Source organism: Lutzomyia longipalpis, chromosome 4, assembly GCF_024334085.1.
Source record: "Lutzomyia longipalpis isolate SR_M1_2022 chromosome 4, ASM2433408v1".
Taxonomy (NCBI): domain Eukaryota; kingdom Metazoa; phylum Arthropoda; class Insecta; order Diptera; family Psychodidae; genus Lutzomyia; species Lutzomyia longipalpis.
In genome coordinates, this window is record NC_074710.1 from 16,792,931 (window position 1) to 16,814,971 (window position 22,041).

General features: G+C 31.7%; 2 protein-coding genes across 2 annotated transcripts in view; one reads left to right on the top strand and one right to left on the bottom strand.

The window, feature by feature from the left end:
• LOC129795303 (cyclic AMP response element-binding protein A) overlaps positions 1-21,819 on the bottom strand; it is a 32,517-nt gene extending 10,698 nt beyond the window's left edge. The window contains exon 1 of the mRNA XM_055836442.1: positions 21,283-21,819. Coding sequence (XP_055692417.1) covers positions 21,283-21,354 — 72 coding nt within the window. The 5' untranslated portion in view covers positions 21,355-21,819. The remainder of the gene's footprint in view (positions 1-21,282) is intronic.
• Positions 1-22,041, top strand: part of LOC129795284 (toll-like receptor Tollo) — a 650,843-nt gene that overhangs the window by 433,235 nt on the left and 195,567 nt on the right. The gene's annotated exons all lie outside the window — the stretch shown is intronic.

Here is a 22,041-nt window from a genome sequence, read left to right on the forward strand (position 1 = left end):
ATGATAAGTCTGTGCACTTTTTTTTTCCAAGACAAGCACGTTGCTGATGTACCTCTCCGCCGTATATTTTGCATATCAGCAAAATAAATCCAATCAGCATTTTGCATGGCATGGAAACGACAAAATTGCTTTCTCGCACAAAAATTATATATATGCATGAACTTTTACCACTTGAGAGTTCAAGTGAAGCTCCTCAGTATTGATTAGGAGGATCCGCCTGGAGCGTTTTTTTTTTCACTTGGTTTAGGCACTGCCACACTTTCTTTCTCTAAAAATATTTTTCATTGAGAAATTGAGACTTGTGTGCTCACGGGGGGGGGGGAGGACGGAATTGCCGAAATGCTTCATTACGTTGCACATATTTGAGGGAAATTAACTTGCTGGAAAGCTTGGTAGAAATGGTAGTTGGGGATACTTTTTGAGGGGTTTGGTTAACCCCTTTACGTCCGAATAGTTCATTAAAAATTTTAAATTATTCAGTTTTTTTTTTCCATAAAGGCTCTTAATTATTATTTCTTAATAAAGAATCAATTTCCAACTAAAAAAAATAATAAAATTAATTTAAATTCAAGAAAACAGATTGTTTTATGTTTTTGTCATTGAATAGACGTAAGGAGTTAACTGATCTGTCTTGAGTTGTGGACTATTTAACTATTTAGATCAACAATATAACCTTATTCTTTGAGATTATTAACCTTTTGCTTTCCCATGAAACAAAAGAAACATATTTCGGAGTCAAAGTGTCGTCGTTGGTTTCTTTTATGTGAACTCAGCGTATTTCTAACTCGGAAAACTAATAGAATTCATTTTTAATTCGAGAACATATTTCACAAAAATGTTTCATCTTTAGGTCAGCGTCTAGCAATTGCACGTGAAAGGGTTAAGAAATATATTTTGTCTTGTTTCAAGATGGTGGAAATGGCGTTGTTTTGATTGAACATAACCTCAAAGATTCAAATTTGATTCATCAAGGGTTCTAATCTCAAAGAGTAGTATTTCCTGAAGCTTTTCATTGAAATTATTGCTTCTATGATCATAAATCCACCCAAACGTGTAACATTACATTTAATTTAATTTAAATTCTTATTACAAGCTAGAAGTGCATTAAATTATCATACAACATAAAGAATAAAGAAAACCGAATGTTTCACACAATCGTGAAAGGGTTAAGAGTAGCACACAAAACTTAAGTTAAACCTCAATTAATCCCCCTTTTGGCATTCATCAATTCGTGACAGACTTAATTTATGATGAAATAGCCCACTTAATAGCATTCAGCAGTTATTGATAAGGCAGTAGAGAGCATCCAAGGATTGCAGCCAATGTCAACGCAAGAAGCAAGAAAAATTAAAAAGCTTGTTAGTTTTTTTTTCTCTCACAAGAAAATAAAAATAAAAACTTTTCAAGCTTTATCGCTCAAAGTGATTACATGGATGAAAATTAAACTGAAAAGCAAAACATCACATCCGCTGGGGAGATTACAATCAGCTGAAGATGGAAAGAAAGAAAGAAAAAATGCCCAACACGTGAAAATAAATGTTATGTATTATAAATTCCCTCTAAAACATTGGCCTTTCACTTCTTATCACCGGCTTTCTCAAGCTATATATACAATGTTGCATAACACTCATACTGGAATCATTAGCCTCTCAAGATCAAATATGCGGACAACTCTAGTTCGGAATGAGCTTATTGAGAGAGAGAGCTTGTGTGGTGATTTTATTTTTATACAAATTACATGCGAACGCCTTTACGACGGATCTTATGCTACCTGGTGCTGTTGCCCATATACGTATAGAGCACGATATACTTTCAATGCCTAATATTATGTGCATATTTTACGCTAAAAGATCTCGCGTATAGCGTGACATTTAGCCGGAGACCGGTATTAATGCGCGGGACCTGTCACACCTCGTGCTGTCTTAAGACAAATAAAAAAAAGATCTCAAAGAAAATCGAGTTTAATGAGAGCAAAAATTATTTCTACATTTTTGGTAAAATTCCTTTTTGATCGATATTTTTTAAATTTCTATTCCTTTCCGCTTGACGTGTAACGTGGGCGTTAGAAAAAAAATCAAGCGTAAGAAAAGAAGCTTCAAAACATTAAAAGAAGCAATACGTAATAGAAAAAGAACGTTAAACTTCAAAAATGTCAAACATTTGAAAAGAAAACGAATGGTAAAACAAACGTTAAAGTTTAAAAAATTAAACGTAAGAAATGAAACTTCAGTCAAAAGTGATCGTTAAATGTTTAACAAAAAGTCAAAATTCAGATTGCTGGAATTTAGATAAACCGTAGAGACTGTAGATGGAGCACACGGAGAACACTGAGCTTATTTTAACAGTAAATTCAAAGATTTTCTATCTAAAAGATACAAGTAAATATGTCATTTTTATTTTGATAAATTTTCTTCTTTCAATTTTTTTCAAGGATGAACGTTAATTTTATTATCCAAAACGTCATTTTTTATTAATCTTTATCAACACAAAAAGTTCCCAAAGCTCTCTATAGAAGCCTATTTCATATTCAGAACATTATAAACTTCTAAAAATCCCCACTAGAAGCGCATTAGTCGCAAACTAACCTAAAAAAATGTCTCAATTTTGAATATTTCGACGGTTATATCAGTGATTATTTTTTTAACTTTTCTTTTAATTAATAAAGCAGGTATTACTAAATAACTTCCACATCCAATAAAATTTTCATTGCCAATGCGATAAGATGTTGAAGTAGGTATGTAATAGAAAATTTTCTTATCACAAACGCCCTCTTTTACGGTACTCTGTCAAAGCCACGCTTTGTGACACTTGATGGAGGAATTTACGGGGTGAAAAAAAATCGCCGCAGACGCGATATCACCGCATGAGCTACTGCAAAAATGGTCTTCCGGAAAAAAAGGATGAATTTCCACCTCCCAAAACATGTCGGCAAATTAATTAAATTGAACCCAATGTACAAGGCACAAAAAAAACGAGTGAAGAATTGACGGAAGAGACATTTTTGGTGATAAAAGAACATTTACGAATTATGTGCTGTTATCGGGGGAAGTAAAATTTTTCACTATATGCCATAGCTTGAGGAGACACATAGCAGCCAAAAAATGAAGCAATGACGCAAGTTTGGATATTTCTGTCTCACAAACTTGATTTTTTTTTGCTTGATTTTAATTTTTGCATTAAGAAAATGATTTATTTGATCAATTTCTGATCGTAGTCTTTGATTGAACTAAAAGGACGCGACGCCATCTTTTCAAGAAGGTTAATACAAATTATGGTTCTACCGTGAAGTTGATTGCAATTTGTTAAAGAAGCCCCGATGCCGCCCTCTATGTAAATTTTGCACACACACAACCTACAAATGAAGATAAAAACTAAAAAAAAATTCATTCTTACATTCAAAAGCCTTTTCAAAAGGCATTTTGCATCAAACAATTAACAATAAAATTGAGACATTTAATGCACAAAAATGCGAATGACAAGAAAAGAAGAAAAATCTTGCCAAAAGAAAGTTAAAACATGGCGCGTTAGAGGTAGAAAGTGTGGACTATTTCCCATTAATCAATGAGTAATTGCTTTTTATAACAAAGACGGCGTGCAAAAAAAAATGGTGGAGAATATGGTTAATAATACGTAATGCGGGCGATTTGCATAACATTTTTTTGTCGCTACCTTTGCAAATAATCTACCTGTACGTGTGTGTGTGGAGTTAGATTAAAATAAAGGAGAAAATGCATTTTTATGTAATGCAAAAGCACACATATAAATATTCCCCCCTTAAAATTGAAGGCCGGTCCGTAGAAAGCTATGAAGCTGCAGAAAAAAAGCTCCGCGATGAATCTCCCAAATTGTGTCTAAAGTCCCCGAAAAATGAGTTAAGAGAAAAATTTTTATTAACCAAATGAGGTCACATTCGTGGTATTGCTTCGTAAAGTACGCGACTCAATTTTTTGTCTTGTCTTCAACACTGAACTTTTTCTCCGCGCATTTGGCATCTCTTTTTGAACATTTCTTTTTCGCGCTACCTTCGAAAATTTTTACTTTACGCCGCTTAAATGCTAAACGTCAATCAACGTGGTTGCCGGAGTCGAAGAGCAAGAGAGATGGATTTTTTTGTGTGTGGTACCCACCGCTGCTGCTGGAAGATTTAAATGAGTATATCAAGAAGGTAGAAGCAGCAAAAAAAAAATAAAAGAGTTTGGCGAGAGAAGGAAACGGTTGCGTGCAAATTTTGTGAGCCATTCACTTTTGTGCGAATACCAGCTCTTCAGCCAAAATGTCAGCTCCTCACCCCAAGCCCGAATTTGAAGGCTTGCTCCATTGAGTTCTCACTCATTTAATTTCTCATTCATCTAATACTGCATAAAAGTCTTCGTTTTTTTTCATATGCTCTTAAAACAGTTAGATAACGATTTTTTTGCTAGTTTCTCCACTAAAGGAGGTTTGATTTTTGATTCATAGACAGTGCTGCTCTCTGATGGAAATATGAGAGTTGTCACAAATTGCTTCAATTGTGTAAACAAAAGCGCTCTCTAGTTGATGTTTTACGGGAAAAATGAGAGATATTACACTTTAATCCTTTAAAAAAATTTTTTATCAAAATTTTGATCCTCAATAGATCAATTTCTTTTATGAGTTTTCAGTGTATTTTTTATGTCTTAGAATTTCTAACGATTGACATTTCTTTTAATTTTCTAACGGTTGAATATGCCGGACAATACATTGAATTTCTAATTTAAGTTTTTTTTTTCTGTTATATTTTGAAGATTTATATTTCTCATTCGAATATGTAACGATCGACATTTCTTCTTCCACTTTTGAAGATTTAAACGCCTGTTTTAATGTTTATATGACGTTCACCTCATAAGGAATATAAATATATTTTTTTTAAATTCTTGTAACACTAAGAATTTGACATTTTTCTTTTACGAATTTTCAAAAAGTTTTTATCATTTTCTTACGTTAAATCTTGGCTTTTTATTTGTTATATTTCTAACGATTTATTCTGTCTGTCTCCTAATTTTTTCCTAATCATTTTATCTTATTATTTTATTTAATCACAAACCTAATAATAAAAAGAATATAAAAATAAGTCCCTCTTTATTACCATTGACGCCTCTACTAGCAAAAACTTATCTTCCACAAGTTTTATGCCCCTGAATTGAACTAATTTATTTGTAGTAAACTTAAGAAATGAACTTCACTGCAAAAAAACAATCTTGATTTGAATTATAATGTATATGGAAGAACGCTAGAAGTCTTCCATGGCGTCCCTCTTAATTACACATGGCACCTCTAGCGGAAAAATTATAATCATAAATCTTCACAAGATGTTTCCCACAATCGCCTTTATTTTTGCATAAAATAATAAATTTTCCCACCTCTTCCACGAATCAATTCGAATTACTTTCAAAAGAGTAACATTTTTGCTATTTATCTTACATAGTTAATCATTTACACTGAATGCCACATACATAGAACACCCAGTTTCTATATATGCCAGCTTAAGTACATTTTAGAATGAGGATGCGAAATGCACAAATGGCTGAGCAAGGTGTTGCAATGCGCATAAAATTGCTAAAGAAGCGCCATGGAGAAGAAGGTGAAAAATCAAATGTAAAAAAGGGATAGGAAATGTTCACATTTTTCAGAGCCGGATATTGTTACCTTTATATCTTTTGCGCTCTGCGCGGTATATAAGAGGTTTAGATGCAATGCAATAAATAGTGTGGGCATTGGGGAGTCTCACAAGAGTCTCGCCGTGTTTAGAGAGTGAGCGTAAATATAGCGTAAGAAGCCTTTCATTCAAGACAACTCTCAGCTATGCCGTTGCTTTTTTGCATTGTAAAAGAGAATGGGATTTTATTGGTTGAGACTTTTTTTTTCTTCATACCTTTATTATTCATTCCACCTCGCTTCTAAGAAGTTGTTGTTGTAGGTACATAGTATATGAAGAAATAATTGTAGGTGGAATTTAGGTTAAGAAAAAAAATGAACAGAATGCAAAAGATAAGTCAAAATAGCATCACCGTGAAAATTTTCCAATAAATTAAATCTTTTTGATTTTTTCCCTTCGAAATGTCCAAAAATCCAACCAAATTGAGGACACAGACTGTGCCCTTTTACCTTCTTTTAGGAGTCTCTCTCTCTCTCATAACGAGCACCTTCTCAAAATTTTCATGGTATTTTCTTTCCCACCGTTGTTGGATGTTAAAAAAAATGTGACTTATAAAGTACTCGCGCGCTCTCTTCGTCTTTACCACAACATATTCTTCTTCTTCTCAACATACCGAAGAAGGCGCGCAATGGATGCCCCTGGGCTATGAATACCGTACATACACAAAAAAAAAACGTCTTGGCCAAAAATCTCTTCCACCAATTCCGTTATTACACGCGAGAAGGGGTTATTATACGTATGAGAAGCCACCATGTGTCGGTATAAACATCTTTTGCCACCCAAAGAATGACGAGCATAAATTCTATCGATGGGATTTAATTTTTTTTTTTTTGGTTTAGAGTGGGCCCCATAAGGGGGCTAAAGGTGAGAAAGGATAGATGTGTGATTGAAGAAGAAAAAATAATCAACCGCTAAGTTTTTATCCATTACACATGTTTCTCAACGCAAAGAGCAATGTTTGCGTCTCTTTTTTACACACTTCTTTGCTTTGAAGTAATTTTATTGAGTATAAATTGCTTTTTTATTGCTTTATTAATTTTAATTTTAACTTATAATTGAATTGTTAGGTGTTGAAAAATTCAAAAAATTATTAGAATGCTTAAATGTCGTTAAAAGTACGTTTGAATGTTAGAAATGTCAAAAACGTTAGAAAATGTCAAAAGTGTCAAAAGTTAGAGAAACTGTCATCTAATATAATTCAAACTAATGTCCAACGTTAGAAGAATCAGTCGTTAGAAATTTAAGTCATAGAATTCGCTTAAACTGTCCAAAATTAAATTTTTAATACAAATTATGTATTTAATTTTAACCTTATCATACTATTTTAACAATTTGACTACTCAATTCTATTTTTTCGAACCCCACTGTGTTTTTTATTCATCTCCAAAAATTCAAAAATGCACATTGCATTGCAAATTCAACTCTCTTCTTCATCATCGTTTATTTTTACGACCATAAACCGCTTCGTGAATAAGAAGTGTTTAATATGGAGCACTGAAAATATTTTCTTTTTTTTCGGATTTTTTAACACTTCTTTCCTGATGATTGCGAGAATTTTTTGTTGCACGTGTTTCCCATTAAACATAAATAAAAATATTTATAGAAAAAAAATATTGTAAATTTTCTTAAGTAAAATGATAGCAAATGTGACGCATTTTCATTCTCTTGTGGCACACGCTGTTTTACTGCAAGAGATAACCTTTTTTTTAAAAAAAATATATTATAGGGAAGAAAAGAAGGTGAATACAGTTGTGGGAGAAAAAATGGAGCACTCAATGGAAAATTCTTCTTAAAAAAGAATGAATTATCTGGAGAATAGCTCTATTTTTTCAGACATAAGTGTGATGTGTTAATCATTGGATTGCTAGCAACAATTGCATGGGATTACTTATTAAATTTTTCCGCAACAATCTCTCTCTTATCTTCTGGCGCATTGCCTCAATTTTTCTCCATCAATTTTATCTTACACACACACATTATATACTTAAACGTGCCGCACTATGCTCACTTAATAGTTGGGCTCTCAAAAGTTAATATTATAGACAAGAAGAAGGAAGAAAAAATTGTCATAGTCTTGTTGGGAGTGAAGTGGAAGGAAAAAAAAATTAGGGCACTTTATTATCAAATAATTGGGCTGTACGCTATCTTTTCTCACTCTTCGCCATGGCTATTTTATGCTACAAGAAACAGGTAGTTCGATGGTGCGCAGAAGAACCACCGGAACAGGTGAATAACCTCCCAAAATTTATCGTGATTCTTCTATTCAACCATCTTTTTTTTTCTTCCTCTTCTTCATCAAATCTCTTCTATTAGTTTTTTTTTCTTCTCTAGATTTTCTTTCACCTCCTATAAATTGATCGAAGAAGGAAATAAAGAAGAAGATAAAAAAAACAAGAAGAATTGAAGAAGTAAACAAAATAAGAACGAGAATTTTATCAAAAGTAATTTTTTCTTTACATTAATTCGTCAAAATAAAATGCAAATTATGTTGGCAAAACGCCTCCGCCTTGGTTACAAAAAAAAATTAAATTAAAGAAATTACATATTATGCTCAAATCGTGCTACGAAGGTAATTAAAAAATCGCAAAGTGTGGCACAAAGTGATTGGGTTGATGGAGGAGGAGGGTATATGTGGTGTGATAGGGAAACATTTTATTATTGCAAAACGAACAGCAATTAGTAACAAATTTTTCATACAAATTCCCTTCTTTTTTTTGCATTTAAATTCTTTTCGTGCTGTTAAAAGTAGAAAGAAATTAGTTTGAATGATAATTTTGGGAGAATACACTGAAAAAAAATTGTGGTAAAATAATGAGTTGTCTCATATTTGCCCCCTTCTTAATTTGCTGTGAGATTCAGATTAATTTGGTAAATTGTCAAGGAAACTATCACCATCTAGCGGATATTTTATTTAATATTGAAATTGTCCAGGAAATGGCATGAAAATCAATCACTTATTATCGTCTCTTGATCAGATTTTTATTTAAATTAACTTGGAGATGATATATTTAATAGTTTTATGCATTTTTAGTCTTCTAAAATTAGCTTTAAAACTATTTCATATTTATTTTAAAATATTTGACATTTCTCTCCTAACGTTTGATACTAATTTTTAACGTTTGACGATTCATTTTTTGATATTTCTTCTATGGGTCAACAAACGCCTTTTAACCAAATCAAATTGCGACAGTGGCGCCACTGTCAAGTACAAATCAAAATTCAAATGACAGTTTTGTGATTAACGGTCAAATGCAATGCATCAAACATCCAAACTAAACTAGACCTTGATTTGTTACGTGTTCGAAGTAAAGGTCCCCGTTAGAAGCGTGTATACTGTGGAAAATTTATTACAATAAATACATCTAATATGATTTACGTGAATGATTTGATTAATGCATTTCAAATTAAAAAAAATTAAAAAGAATATTACATTATATATAAAAACATTATGATGTGCAAAGGAGAAGTAAATAAATTAAAAGGCGGATTAGGGGGAGAAAGAAAGAGTTTAAAATAAAGTTATTTATTTAGTTTTGAAATTATAAAATTCTATATAATACACGAAGCGAGTTTGAGAGACGCAAAAGAAGGAGAGAGGGCTGCAAAGAGGCGTCTTTGAGATTTTTTTTCTTCATAGAGAAAAAAAGATAAATAAGTAAGAAAATCATAATGTTGGTTACACATGAAGAGAGAATTTTATGTAGGTATAATATTGATAGCACAATATTGTTAATTTCTTTCAAAACGCACTTATTATTAAATTGTTACAATAACATTTCCCCACAACATACACCCTCCTCGCACAATTTTTCTTCACGCAGTACTGACCCAAAGCCGAGTTATGTTTCGCAGACCAATATATGTATGTAGTGTAGGTAGTATGACCACACATAAAATGTTCTACTTGCTTAATGAAATCGTGCCCTAGAAGAGGAGCATTTTACTACTTTTTTTTTGAAGTTATTGAAATATTTTCTATTACCTTTTGAGGTTTCTCAAATTTATTAATTAAATCGATTTATTAATTTATTTTTATAACTTTGAATTATTATTCAATCAACAAGCAATTTGAACTTTGATTTTCCTTCATGCTTGGCGTATTTTTTCTTTCATTTCTTTCCTTCTTTAATTACGTCCACCAATTTTTTTTTAACATTGTGAGGAGCTTTGGGTACTCGACACCATGTTAATTTGATTGATTGATTATGTGATACGGTACACCCGCAAGGTGGGAAAGAAATTGTCGATAATTCTTCTTTGATAAACAGTCCCGCAATATATTTTACCAATATTTTCACCTGAGTGAGGAGAAAAAAATTAAACATGCGGTTTAAGAAATGGAAATTCCCTTCGAAAGATGTTTTAATTTGCAAGAGATTTTTTGGGGGATTTTCCACAGAGAAGAAAAACACTGAGAGAAAAATATTCTTAAAATAATTCTAATTCTAAATTTTAAAGGAAAAGTTCTTTATTTTCATAATAAGAATAAATTTAAATAAAAATTCGTTGAAAAATGTGTTGAAAATGAAGCGCGAAAGTGAAATATCCGCGCGCACATCTATAGAAAGTCGCCTTTTCGAGAGTAATAAAATATTTCACGATTAATAGATTTGGCCTTTCAAATACATATATGTATGCTATGTATGTATATAAAATACACCGCCCGCTCTCATGGAAGTTCACCTTTACCGAAGAGCTGTGAGAGAGTGGAAAAAGAAGCCAAGTCTCGGCATAAGAAGTGATTGTGACCGTGTCTTATGTACATATAATCGTGGTATAAGCCCCCATAGAGACAAACACGTGGTCCAGCAACTTTTATTATGTACAAATACACCGCATTTTATGTACAAATTTTAACCTCATCTCTTGAGATTATTTAATACCTTCTCCAATCTCTATGTAATAACACGATTATTCTTTTAAAATGTATAAGTTATATATAGGAGATGATACATCCAATTTATTCACAACATAAGATGGGAAATTTATGCTTAAAAGATCTTTTTGAGCCGGTTCTTTTCCCTCTGCTTGAGTTTTTTCTTCTTAAAAAAAAGAATTTATTAGCATTTCCATAATTTCCTTATATTCTCAGCCACTCTTTCTTCTTCTTCTTCTTTTTCTTCCCCCTAAAAGGCAAGAGATTTTTCTTTTCTAATCGAAACTGAGATTTATTTATTTTTTCTTAGTCAGTGGAACTTTTTTTCGACAAGAAACCAGAATTTGTATTGATGAATATTTATTTTGTCACTATGTGGAGGTCTTCTCTCATAATGAAATAAATTCATTTTACAAAAATTTCTCTCCCGAAAGACTTTTTCAAGTATTTTTGCTTTTGGAATTTATTTCAAAAAATTTCATTTTCATTCCCAAGAGTTAACCTTCGGTTCAACAAGTATTAAAATGGTATTTTTTTTTATCTTGTAATGTCCAAAAATGCGCCCTTTATGTAAGAAAATTTAAAGAAATTCATTTGGTTGCAAAAGTAGAGTGATGTGCAAAAAATGGTGAAGCTAAAAAATATTTTTGTTATGAGAAAATTTCATTTTTTTTAACTCTCTGATTTTATGGGACTTGGAAACTCTTCAAGCCGTCTTAGAGCACACACAATCAAATTATTCTAACGGAATTCTTCGCCTTATTATTTTTAGAAATAAATTAAATACATATTATTGATTATATAAAAAGAATAGAAAAAAAAACAGAAGCAATATTTTTACTCTTTGCATGTCTATTTATTTACAACCATAGAGCGCTGTACCATTTCACAGTCCACAAGACGATGTTGTTTTGTACATAAGAAGAGCATGTTGTTGAATGAAAAATCACTAACATTTATGCTCAATTATCGCTCACTTCCGTTTCTCAACAATATAATAATAATCTCTCCCATATTCTTTATCCATCTTCGCTAATTATTAGTTTTCCTTTTTTTCTTACCAAAAAAATAGAACTTTATTATTTTTCTTTTAATTTATTATTTTTATGGAAAAAAAAACAAAAATAAAAATATTAATTGTTGTTTTGAAAGACGTTTGTTGTGTCTCTAAATTTTAATATCATTTACAAAAACTCTTTATCAAGACAAAATTTGATAACAAAAACATTGAAAAAAAATCCCACTAGAGGGCTTTTATTCGTTGAAATTTACGAAATATTTAGCAGAATTAAGAAAATCCATTCATTAAATAAAACTTAATCTTCATGAAAAGAGGAAAAAGGAAAATTAAAATTGTCTCGTGGCTCTAATTGATTGTAGATAGATAAAAATTCCGCAAGATGTCGTTCTTATGCACAAAACATGACTTAAATGTCAAAAATCATCCCTCTAGTGAGCAAAACAACTTTAAACTCCACCTAAAATAAGCAATAAAATACACACTAGGGGGCCACATTGACTTCAATCAATGCTAATAATAATTTCCAGCGATGCGATGAAATGAATTAAATCGTTAAACCTCGTTAAAAATCAATTAAAATCCATAAATTAAAAAAAAAGAAAGAAAAACGTATTGCAAATAAGAATAATAAAAAACTTATTGGGTTAAATGAAATATAATAAAGAAATTACAATTAACACGCAGATTGCATATTCACGTGGTACTTGATCTCCCATTTATAGCAATACATACAAAAGAAAAAAGTAAAAAAAAAAATAAATAAATAAAATCACATGAGAATGAGAGAAATTTTCTCGTGGCCAATGTGCGCTATCATTTTGTGAATGAAATACAAAATGTTTTTTTTTCTCCTTTACATTTTGAAAAAGAAGAAGAAAAAAATGTTCATTATATGCTGAAAAGGCACTAACTAAGGGGTGTTTAACTACCGAATATATTGATCTTTTTTTTTTGATAAATATTGGCAAATAATCTGATAAAATCTGATCTGATAAAAACCAAATAACTCATTTTAAAATTACATTTAGTACCTACTATTTATGTTTAAATTTAGCACTTTTCAGTCATGAATTTAGTACTTTTTAGATTTGAACTAAGAGCTTTTTCTTCTCAGTTTAAGCTTTTTTAGAACTAAAACTTAACTAACTTTTTTAGGGTTCAATTTAGTGGTTTTCAGGATTGAATCTAGTACTTTTGAGGCTTGATTTTAAATACTTTTTAGGCTTCAATTTAGTACTTTTTGGGCTTGAGTTTAGTACTATTAACTAAGAACTATTTATCTGTTAAATATTTTGATTTCTTTTTGATCTATACACCCCTTGGCTCCAATTGAATGACTTTCTGCTTTAAATATTTAATTATATTTATTCCATTACTTGAGGAATTAGGTAAATAATTTTTTCTTGTGGTTTATTGGAGGTTTCGTAAGAAAAAATGGATTTTTTTTTGTAAAACCTTAAGAGCCTCCAATGTGCACGAGAGAGAGAGAGAGATTGATCTAATGCAGGAGGAGAATGCAATCTTGTTGGTAAAAAGTGAAGGTGATCGTCTGCATTAGATCCGGAGAAATCGTGATTCATGTTTTTTTTTTGTGCAGCAAATTGTCACACTGAGAGACGTTTTTTTCAACCATCTTTCTCACATACATACATACATTGAAAGTCTTTTACGCAATGACCATGATCATTAGCTAAAAATGCAGAAGCTCCTCGTCGGTGAATAGAAAAATGGGCAAAAAGAGTGTGAATTTTCACCACACACACACACATGGAGGCCAGTTTCCGGCAATTAAATCTGGGGCTTTAGTATAAAATTAATATCACCTGGCAAAAGCAGAAATTGTATTTTCAATTCATCCTCTTCTCACACCGTGTTATGTTCTTTTCTTATGACCATCTTCATTGAGCCACAATTTTTTTGAATTCACATAGAATCCGCCGTGTAAGTGAAATCTCGCGTGAAATTCACATTTCAGCATACATAAATACATATATGTATGTTGTATATATAGTAGCATACATATGCACAGCATTATATAGGTAGCAAAATGTACGGCAAACGGTAATTTTTGTTGCAAGCTCTGCACACCAATTTGTCGGCCGAAATTTAAATTGCTGATTTGCGCGGGAAGTATCTTTGCAGCCATCTAGTGGTGAATTATTGTGAAGAGTATTGGAGTCTCTTTAGAATTACATTCTTTTAATAATTCTTGAGAGTTTTTTTTTTCAAAGAAATTATTTGTTGAATTATTAACCCTTGGAGGACAATTAAACACTACAATGCAACTAATTGATTACATAATTCTTTTAGAAATTTTGGGGAAAATCTGCTAGAATTGCACAGTATTTAACTTGTTAAATTCTAGAACTCCTTAAGCTTATAGAACTTATAATGTCGAAAGAGTAAAATTCTATTTAAAAAGTCTGCTACTAAATGGATTAAATAAATGAGACTGCGCTAAAGTTTTAGGTCAAAGAGTGCTAGAAATTTTACTTAAACACCCAAACTGCTAGAAAGAAACGTTAGATTATTGCTAGAATTTTTTTCAGCCATTATCTAGTTAGATTAATTCTTTCCTTAAAAGAAAATCTAGTACATTGCTTTAGAACAAACTGTATGTAATATCAATGCCATCACAGCTTTAGGAGGATATCTTTTATGATGAAAATCTTGCGTATTTGTAATGGATTTTCCGACTGTTGTCGCGCAAGATTAGTCACGCCAAAGTGCTCCAGAAAGTCTTATTTTTAATAATACTCAAATTTATCTTTCTTTACACTGAAGAAAAAAAAGCTCTTGTGTGTGCTTCTGAACAAGCTAAACTACTCAATTAAATTTTCAACGTGCCGCTACTTGTGATCTAATTAGTAGAGGTAGTTTATTTCATATTAATATCAGTCATGTTGGCGTAGTTTTTGTGATTTTTTTATTTTACAAATTTGCTCGTTCTCGTTATTTTTTCATTTTCAATAAAACCTTATCACCGAGTCCCACATATAAAGAGAGAAAAAAATGAAAAATGACCTATATTTGTAATCAGTCAGGTTAATATATTGTTCTGCAGAGTGGGTGTTAGGTGGGCATGAAAAAAAAACGCACATTGTGGGTGGAAAAGTGTAAAAAAGTTTGGAAAATTTTATGTGGAAAAAGAAATACGAAAAAAAAAATGGAATGTAGGTGCTGATTTTACTGCGAAAAATTTGCAACGGAAGGTCTTCACGTGCCTCAAACAACCAGCTATTCGATAATTCATTGCCGACATTAATTAATAATAATATATTGTATTGGATTCTCTCCCACCTAGAGATTTGTTTTCTCATTTATTCTCTCTCTTTCTAGTGGCGCTGAAAGTTGGCTCTCTCATGTATTTATTCGATGGATGCGGTGTTCAATGAAAAATGCATCAAATTCAACTAATTACTATTTATGATTAATACTTTTATGCAGAATTTTTTTATCTCTACAAAAAATTCTGCATAAATTTGTACGATTTTCTTGTAGTGAGAAAAATTAAGCAAAAGTACTTCAATAAGTTTAAATTAGATTATGGAAATTAAATCATGTGGACAACTAGCGCCATCTCTTGCTTAATTTGTATTTATTAAAGAACTTTAAGGTGAATTCTGTAGGAAATTAATGGGAAAGTTCTTTAAGAAAAAGTGCTAGAATTTCTTGTTCAGATGAATTTTTGGAATGTAATGAAGTTTTTGTAAAAAAAAATGCAAGAACTTAACTACAATTAAGACAATCAAAAGGAATTCTAAAAATTAATTTTTCAATAAGAAGCAAAGGAAAAATTTTAGATTCCTTTAAAATCAAACTGGAGTATCTATCAAAAACTGCTAGAAATCAATTAACGACCCTCAAACTACACTCAAACTTAGAGCTGACGAATGATAAACATATAAATCTACTAAATGTGTGCCAAACAACTAAATAAAATTAATCAAACTAAGCTAAAGTTATAATCAAAAACTGCTAGAAATTTTTTTATTGGCCACATTTACCACAAAATATTGGAATGTATGTAATTTCTTGTTCATTTTACATTGTAAATTTCTGCTGACTACAAGAATCGAATTCAAATAGAAAAAAAAACAGATCATTTTGCAAATAGGACATTGGTCTTACACTTATACTTATTCTCTTCACCGTCGCACCGCCCCGCGCATTTTTGATGACATAAACGTGAAAGTACTTGGCGAGAAAAAAAGCACCGCATTCGGCGCGAGAGATACGAAATTTAATTCAAAGTGAGAGGTTTTTGCAAGCATGAAATTTGTTTCTTTCATTCAGCTTTTTTTTGCTTCTATTATAATTTTTTTTTTGTTACTGGCAATTTTCTTTCCCAAACCTAAAGAGCTCAAGGTTTGATTTGTTGAGATTTTTTTCTATTCTCATTTAGAGTAAATCTGCGCATCTCGCATTTGCTTTTGTTCTTACATATTTGAGAAAATTCTCTCAAGTCTGCGTCATCGGGGAGATTCTTCCGTGGGCTTTTGTACGTCACTAATTGCGGGGGTGCATCACATGCAGACTCCACGCGCCAAAAGGAAGCGGGTGGAATGAACGAAAACAAGTCAGAGAGACTGTCTACAGTACACAGAGAATGAGTCTGCATTGTATACAGTTTATTCAGCAAGAACGTGCTAAATGCTTCGACAAATAATGCAGGCAGAAGAATTTGCCAAAAAGTGCTAGAATTTTTTTTAAATTCTCACAAAGCGACAAAACCATATAAATAATCAAAAACTTAATAATTGGCCAGAAGAAAATATAAAATCTTTATGACTGAAAGATAAAGTACATTGGATAAGACATCTTGCATAAACCATGCGTTGAAATTCCTCCCAAGTTTGTTACTGATCATTTGAAGGGGGATTTTCCAAAAGAAGAAACCTTCTTAATTACATCTAAAAATCACAAAAAGGCGTCTAAAAATGTTTAATTTCAATGAGTTTTCTTCCCATTTAATGTTCTTCGTTAAAATAAAAAGAAACACAGACGTATGAAAAAGTTGCTTTTACGTAAAGTTTTATCCATTTAATCATTTTTATTATTTGATTTTTAATTAATTTCAGTTTATGCGCTCTGTATGCGAAAGTTTTCGCTTTTTTTCCTGATGAAATTCCCGACAGTTTCTTCAGTGTTGTGTGTTTTTAGATGTTTAAAGAGGATTTGAGTTTTATTTTGTAAAGTTTTCGTGTTTTTCTTGCAGATTTTGAGAGGTTCTTGGAATTTTTGCATTTTTTCTAGCAATTTTTGATAATTTTTTTGAGTATTTTAGAATTTCTTGTGTTTCCTGGAAAGAATTTTATTGAATTTTTAGCAAAAAAAAATGTTTCTTTATTTTTTTTAAGGTCTAGATTATTATTCTAGCAGTTTTTTTAATACTTGCTTCACTATGATTCCTTTCATAATTTTCAAATATAAATGTTAGGCTTTTTTACAAGAATCTCTATCTGCTTTTCTAACGTTTGTTGCTCTAACCATATTTTTCTTATCTTCTAACATTTTAAGGAGAGTTTAAGATGTTCATTAGAAGACTTTTTGCTTTTTTCTAGCAATTATTGACAATTTTCTTGAGTATTTTAGCATATCCTATGTTTCCTGAAAAGAACTTTATTGAATTTTCTCGCACTTTATAGCAGAATATACATTAGAATTTCAAACAAAAAACTGTTTCCTTTTTTAAAGTTTGCAATATTATTCTAGCAGTTCTTGATACTTGCTTTACCACGATTCCCTTTGATTTTCAAATATCCATTTTAGACTTCTTTACAAGATTCTCTTTGGGTTTTTCTAAAGTTTTTTTTTACTCTAACCACACTTTTCTTACTTTCAAACATATCAAGAAAAATTGGGGATGTTCATTATAAGACCTTTTTGATTTTTTCTAGTAGTTCCTGAAATTTATTTTAGTGTGGTTTGTTTGAAGAATATTTCTATACCATTTTTTACGTTCTCTAACCGTTTTCTGGGACCGCTTAATGAAGTTTAAAAGTATCTGACTGATAATTCTTTATTTGAAGATTATCAGAAAAAAAAACTGCTAGAAAATACCGATCCTGGCACTTTTTAGAAATTATTCATATTATTTTCAAACGTTTATATTGCTGATTTTAAATTTAATCCGTTTAACTATTCTTAAAATTTCTCCACAACTTCTTACCTATTTTCTTCAACTAAAAATTACTTTTTTTTCTTTCATCAAAAGAAAAATGCTGAAACATACAGAGAGTGTGATAATTTCTTTGCACCCTCCATGACCTCCGAGAGATTTTTATCAATATGAAAATTCCATAAAAAATAACCATTTCATCACAACATTATTTCAATCTCAATAATATTTTCATGCTGTTACGCTATATGGAATTATATTTGTGAAAAGACAAATTAATGAGGGAAAATGTCTTACAGGGCGGATTAGCTAAGAAGAAATGGAATAAAAAAAACTATTCTCAATCATGAATTACTCAATTATCCCCTCATATCATTCGGTCAGAAAAGATTCTTCTCTGTCGCTCTTTCTTCTTTTTTTCGGGGGGATCTCTTCCACCACACAAACTCTTTTTAAGAAAAGGTCTTTGACTTTTGACTCGCTTACGCACTCCCAAACACGAAAAGCCAACAACACCCGAATGTTGTAAGAAAAAATCTCGCGAACCATTTTAGTTGTGAATCCACACGGAGCTCGCACCGGAATGGTCATCCTCATCTTGCCGTGCTGCCCCAATCAAATTTATTGATTTTCTGCAGAAATTTTTCTTTCCAAAAATTCATCAATTAAAAGAATTTTTTATTCATTAAAAAAAACTTTTAAAAGATCGAAAGCAGAGCTTTCAATTTTTTTTTGCCTTTGCTGCAACGTCTTTCGAGGAGAATTCCAATGTGCATTTGAGGTTTGATTTGTGTGTAGATTGAGAATCTTTGAATGCCATTACACGCACCCGCGGGGGCCCCCCTCGAGAGCGGCATTCGATGACGTCAGGGCACGGTGTAAAAGTACACTCACTTGAGGAAAAAAAACCCGTTAAGCAGCAACTTCTTGCCGCGACCATTTTCTCGATCGCGCAAAAATTCCACACTTGGGTGTGCCTCGCCTTGTCCCACTCACTCCAGCCCCGCAGCACGCGGTATGCCGTCCTTGTCGCATCCAGGTGGAAAAGACAATCTCATTGCTCTCATCAGCACAGGTTACTCGCGTATAGCATTGTAAAGACTTACATGTGGTGGCAAAAGGGATGATATGCCAAGCAAGATCAAGAAGTGCCATTCTTTTCTTCTTTTTTTGCAATCACGTGCAAGATATTTTGCTTTCTATTTTCCCTTCACTTGCTGCAGTACCTCCTTCATTTTTTTCTTCATTTAAACATTAAAAATTCATCTGAAAGAAACGGACGTCTTGCAAGAGATTTCGAGTAGTTTTTTTGCACTTTTCTGCAATTTTCGTCGTTTTCTAGCAGTTTTTGATAGTTCCTTCAGGGTAGTTTGATTCAATAGATTGTCTATGCTATGGGTGTGAAGCTCAACTAATACTTTCTAACGTATTAACATGCCTTTCTTGAGAACTTGTAATTAAAGATTTAGGAAGTTTTCTCTGATTAATTTCTTAATTTCTTAGTTCTTTTAAGTGCATTTTAACCCTTTGCAGAATCTCTAATTCGAACCTCAAAACTTTGTCCTTAATTTTCTATCGGAAAGAAAATGTTTTTCCAAGTTTCTTTTCATTTTTTTTAGTTCTGTGGCGATTTAAAATTCTCCAAGGGTTAAACTAGAAAATTCTTGCAGTTTTACACGAAGGAAATGTCAGTTGAACATCTTAGGGCATCAAACTGCTCTTGTGGGCTTAATTTTAAAACCACTTAACGCTTTGAGAACAATTCGGTATCTCAATGCACCCAACTGATAGTTCCATGTAAAACTGCTAGAATTTTCTGAACACCTTAAGTACGATTTCAAGATGATTTTTCTTTTGAATTTTTAAACTTCTCTATTAAGATCTATTTGAAATAAAAATAAAATAAGTAAATAAGATCAACGCCCTGAAAAATGATTTGCTCCTCTCAATTGCATTCTAGTAGTCAGCAGAATTTATAAATTGAACATTAAACACCTCCAAAAAAAAAAGATTATCGAGCAATTTGTCAATTTGTTGGGGATCAAATTAAATTTTTCTGTGACGCGCGTAAAGTTTATCATTTTTGCAGTATAGGTAGATAGAGAAAAATTGATTTCAAGCAATTTCGAGCTATACTTTAACTTACGATTTTTAGGAGGTTTTACAGAGGTAAAATTACTAATCTAGCTTATTTTTAACGTTTAAAAAATTTCATGAGACTTATAAGAATTCCTAACAGATTCTTGCAGTAGTGTGTCTAAACTACTAGAAAACTATTTAAAAGAAAACTAAATTTAAATTCAACCATTAGGGAGTCAGTGGCCTTCTTGAGCTGGTCAATCAACAGTTCTAACACTATACGAAAATCAGCTAGAATTTTCTGATTCTCAATATGCTAAAACAAATATTAAACTGAATATAAAATGTTCTGCAAGAAAAACTGCTTGAATTCATCTTTTTAATACATCCAGAACTGTAGGATGTTGTTAATTAAAATAAAAATAGAAGAATAAAAAGAAGAATTAATACATTCAGAAAGGACAAATTCTTGCAGTTTCAAATTTAAGCATTCATGCGATACAATAAGAATATTGAATTTATCTTTAGAATACAATTGAAGGCTTTCAAATGACATTTATTCAGGGATAATTTTCCTAGAAAACTACTAGAATCTGCTAGAATGTATAAAAAGATTTCATTTTATTGGCTTTTAATATGGTTTCGGTGATCAAATTCAGTCTATTACTAAATTCCTCAATTAATCTACTCGTTTAGGTTAATTATTCTTGGATTATTCGGCCAATCCTGACACATAACCAACCCCATAAGTAATATTTAAAGAATAATTCATAAAATTCAGAAGGAAGAAAAGCTTCTCAAAACGATAAAAATGATGAACTTTCACTGCGTAAAGAGTAAGTTCCAATATTCAAAAATTTTCAAATATTCTGACACATCCTGTTTTTTCATTAAATTTTCTCTCAGTGTTTTCCGGGAATTTTGTATACGAGAGTTTCCATGCTGGAAGATGATGATTTAATTTTTTTTTGCTTTATGGTGGAGTTTGTTGCTTTTTGTTGAGAATTCCCTGGCGAAATCTGTTATCAGTGAAATTTCCCAGCAACATTTTCGATAAGACTCAAACAGACAAGTTATATTGAGGCGCTTATACGGGCAAAAGTAAAATTGTCTTCGAGATACAACACAGAGATGAAAAAAAAAATATCTCCTCACTTAATTACCAAACATTTTTTTTTCTAAATAATTTTTACAACTAACATCTTCTCCCGCATTATGTCTCAATTTTTTTGGGGGGGAACAAGCACGAAAGAGAAACAAATTTTATATATTTGTAACTATAAGTATATAAAATAGGTGATGCAGAGTAAATAAAACGAGAAAAAAATGAATTATTTTGTGCTCAAGAGCATGAGAAGGTGGGATTTTTTTCTTCTAAGAAATGCGCGAGGTTTTGGGATTTTTTCTTCACTTCACTCGGTTGCAAGTGCGGGATCGTTTTTTTTTCATCTTCTCTCAAATTTAATTCTCTTGCTTAAGTAAAAACGAAGAAGAAAAATGTGGGGACTTACCGGATCCAAGTCTGACTCCCAGAGTTCTCTCAGGTCTCCACTGCCAATATCGTAGAATGTTTCCATGTTCATATCCAGATTTTTTTGCAAAGAATTTATCAAACACTTTTCCTCGATTTTCTCTCCACTTTTCACTGTTTTTTTGATCGTTTTTGAATAATTTGTTCTTTCAAAAAATAAAATTTATTTTCAATGTAAAAGTCTTTTAACGAGGGTGGAAGGCACTCTCTCGTGTAAATTCTTCAGAGTCTTCGTTGTTCTTCTCTCTCGTGTTCTTACTCCATTCACAATGTTCAGAATTTTCTTCAACACACAATATGCAATAAAAAATGGAATTTTCTTTGCTACAGAAAAATTCCTGAAAATTCAATGAATTTTCTTCAGAAGGAAAACTTTTTTTTTTTTGGGAGGGTAATCAACACTCATAAAAACACACAGACACTGTGAGAAAAAAATGTGCCGAAAAGTGCAACAGCGAGCGTTCTTCCTAACACACAACAACAACCAATCTTGTTCAGTTGCCCAAATCAAACTGAATGGGGGACTCGGAATTCTCTCAGCTTGAACTCGGTCTCGGCTCAACAAGTGGAAATATCGCGAGTTGGTATACACAGACACGATATAATGTGCTCAACCCAGGCCCGTACTCAACTACTTTTCTTCTTCTTTCAGCTTTTCCCTCTCTCTGTGTCCATTCTTGCATTCATTTCTCTCTCATTCTCATTATTTCTTGAGTTTTTCTTTTAACCCATTTCTGTC